Source organism: Rhinatrema bivittatum, unplaced genomic scaffold (assembly GCF_901001135.1).
Source record: "Rhinatrema bivittatum unplaced genomic scaffold, aRhiBiv1.1, whole genome shotgun sequence".
NCBI lineage: Eukaryota > Metazoa > Chordata > Amphibia > Gymnophiona > Rhinatrematidae > Rhinatrema > Rhinatrema bivittatum.
The window spans coordinates 36,129-37,883 of record NW_021820315.1 but is presented as its reverse complement, the minus strand read 5'-3'; the positions used below and the strand labels follow the sequence as shown (position 1 = coordinate 37,883).

Genomic DNA, 1,755 nt, shown 5'->3' with positions numbered 1-1,755 from the left:
GGATCAAAACTACGTTATTGCATGAATGTGGCTTAGTTTTAGTGATTATGAAACAGAATATGGAATCCTGTGATGTTCAATTCAACTCATCTATTTTCCAAATTATTCTAGCCTATCTGAACATGTCTGCTTTCCTTCCATCCCAAAACATTATTCCTCATGTGAAAAAGACACAGAAAGGGGTTCAAACAGCACAAGAACCTTTCTCATGTGAGAAATCGTAAAGACAAAATGAATGTAACATTAAATTACTTTGATTACCTTGAAAAAAATTGTCAAATTTAATGATACATTAACACCTTGGTGATGAAGAAGAAATCCTTTGTCATTTAGTTTTGATAGAATATTGTTTCCCAATTAAATGCTCTCTTGTATTCAGGTCTGGCCTGAGCAGAATAATGTAGCACTTGGGGATGAATATGCAGCCCAGCAATCCAGCACTGGAAGCCAAGATGGCAAAGATCTCCACTGCCACCATGTATTTGCCTTTGGTGCTCAGGTACGCTGGGATGTAGGAGACCCAAACACTGCAGAACACCAGCATGCTGAAAGTGATAAACTGGGCATCATTGAAACTGTCAGGCAAATTCCTTGCTAGAAAAGCCACCATGAAACTTAAGAGAGCCAAGAAGCCCATGTACCCAATCACACTATAAAATGCAATGGTGGACCCCTCGTTACACTGAAGTATCATCTTCCCAGGTTCAGACTGTGTGTCATAGTCTGGGAATGGAGGAGAGATGAGCAACCATGCAATGCATATCACAACTTCACCCAAGGAGCAGAGAAGGACTAGAGAACTGGAGACTCGTGTTCCTACCCACTTCCTTAACTTGCTGCTGGGCTTGGTGGCATTGAAAGCAATGACTACCGTGATGGTTTTTCCCAGCACAGAAGAAACAGCAATTGTAAAAATGATCCCAAAAGCAACTTGTCGGAGCAGACAGGTAACTCTTCCAGGACGGCCGATGAATATCAAAGAGCAGAGAAAGGACAGCATGAGACAGAAGAGGAGGACATAGCTAAGATCCCGGTTATTGGCTTTCACTATGGGTGTGTCCTGATATTTAAGAAAGATTGCTAGCACCAGGGCAGTTATGATGGAGAAGAGAATAGCAATGGAAGCCAAAGCTGCAGCCAAGGGATCCTCGTAGGACAAAAAGTCTGTGACTCTTGGGAGGCAATCATCCTTCTTCTCACTGGGCCATTGATCTTCAGAGCACTTCATGCAATTCTCTGCATCTATAGAAAACAACACATGTAAACTCTTATTTCCATACACTTCTTTATTCCAAGAATTCAGACTTTTTAAAAAAAAGGGAAACTCAAGATAGGATTTTAAATATTATATGCATATGTAAGTTTCATTTTTATTTATTAAAATTTTATATCCCACCTTTAAAACCTGTTAATCAGGCAGTTGTGCAATAAAAAAAATCATAATTAGTCAATTAAACTGAACATGAACAATAAAAGCAGAAACCAATAAGACAGTATGTAACTCCATCTTCTTCTGCTGGGTTAACATTGATGGGCCATAAAAAAATTGTTACTTTTGGGACTGGATCACTCCAGCTCGCTCATACAAGTGTCTATTCTCCCAGGGCCTGAATTCTTTGTTAGTGAGGGGAAGGATCATCCTTCGGGGCCTGGAGTGACAGGAGTGCCTTTATACTGTTACGCGTCCCAGCCGCACCAGGGCCGCACCCGGGTCTGCTCACCTCGCCCGAGCTCCAGCAGGCCACGGTCCAACCT

The 1,755-nt window shown here is 41.7% G+C and overlaps 1 protein-coding gene across 1 annotated transcript; it reads right to left on the bottom strand.

The window, feature by feature from the left end:
• Positions 1-325: 325 nt before the first annotated feature.
• On the bottom strand, positions 326-1,228 carry LOC115081469 (vomeronasal type-2 receptor 26-like). The gene has a single exon (XM_029585944.1). The coding sequence runs from the start codon at positions 1,226-1,228 to the stop codon at positions 326-328; it is 903 nt and encodes a 300-aa protein (XP_029441804.1).
• Positions 1,229-1,755: the final 527 nt, after the last annotated feature.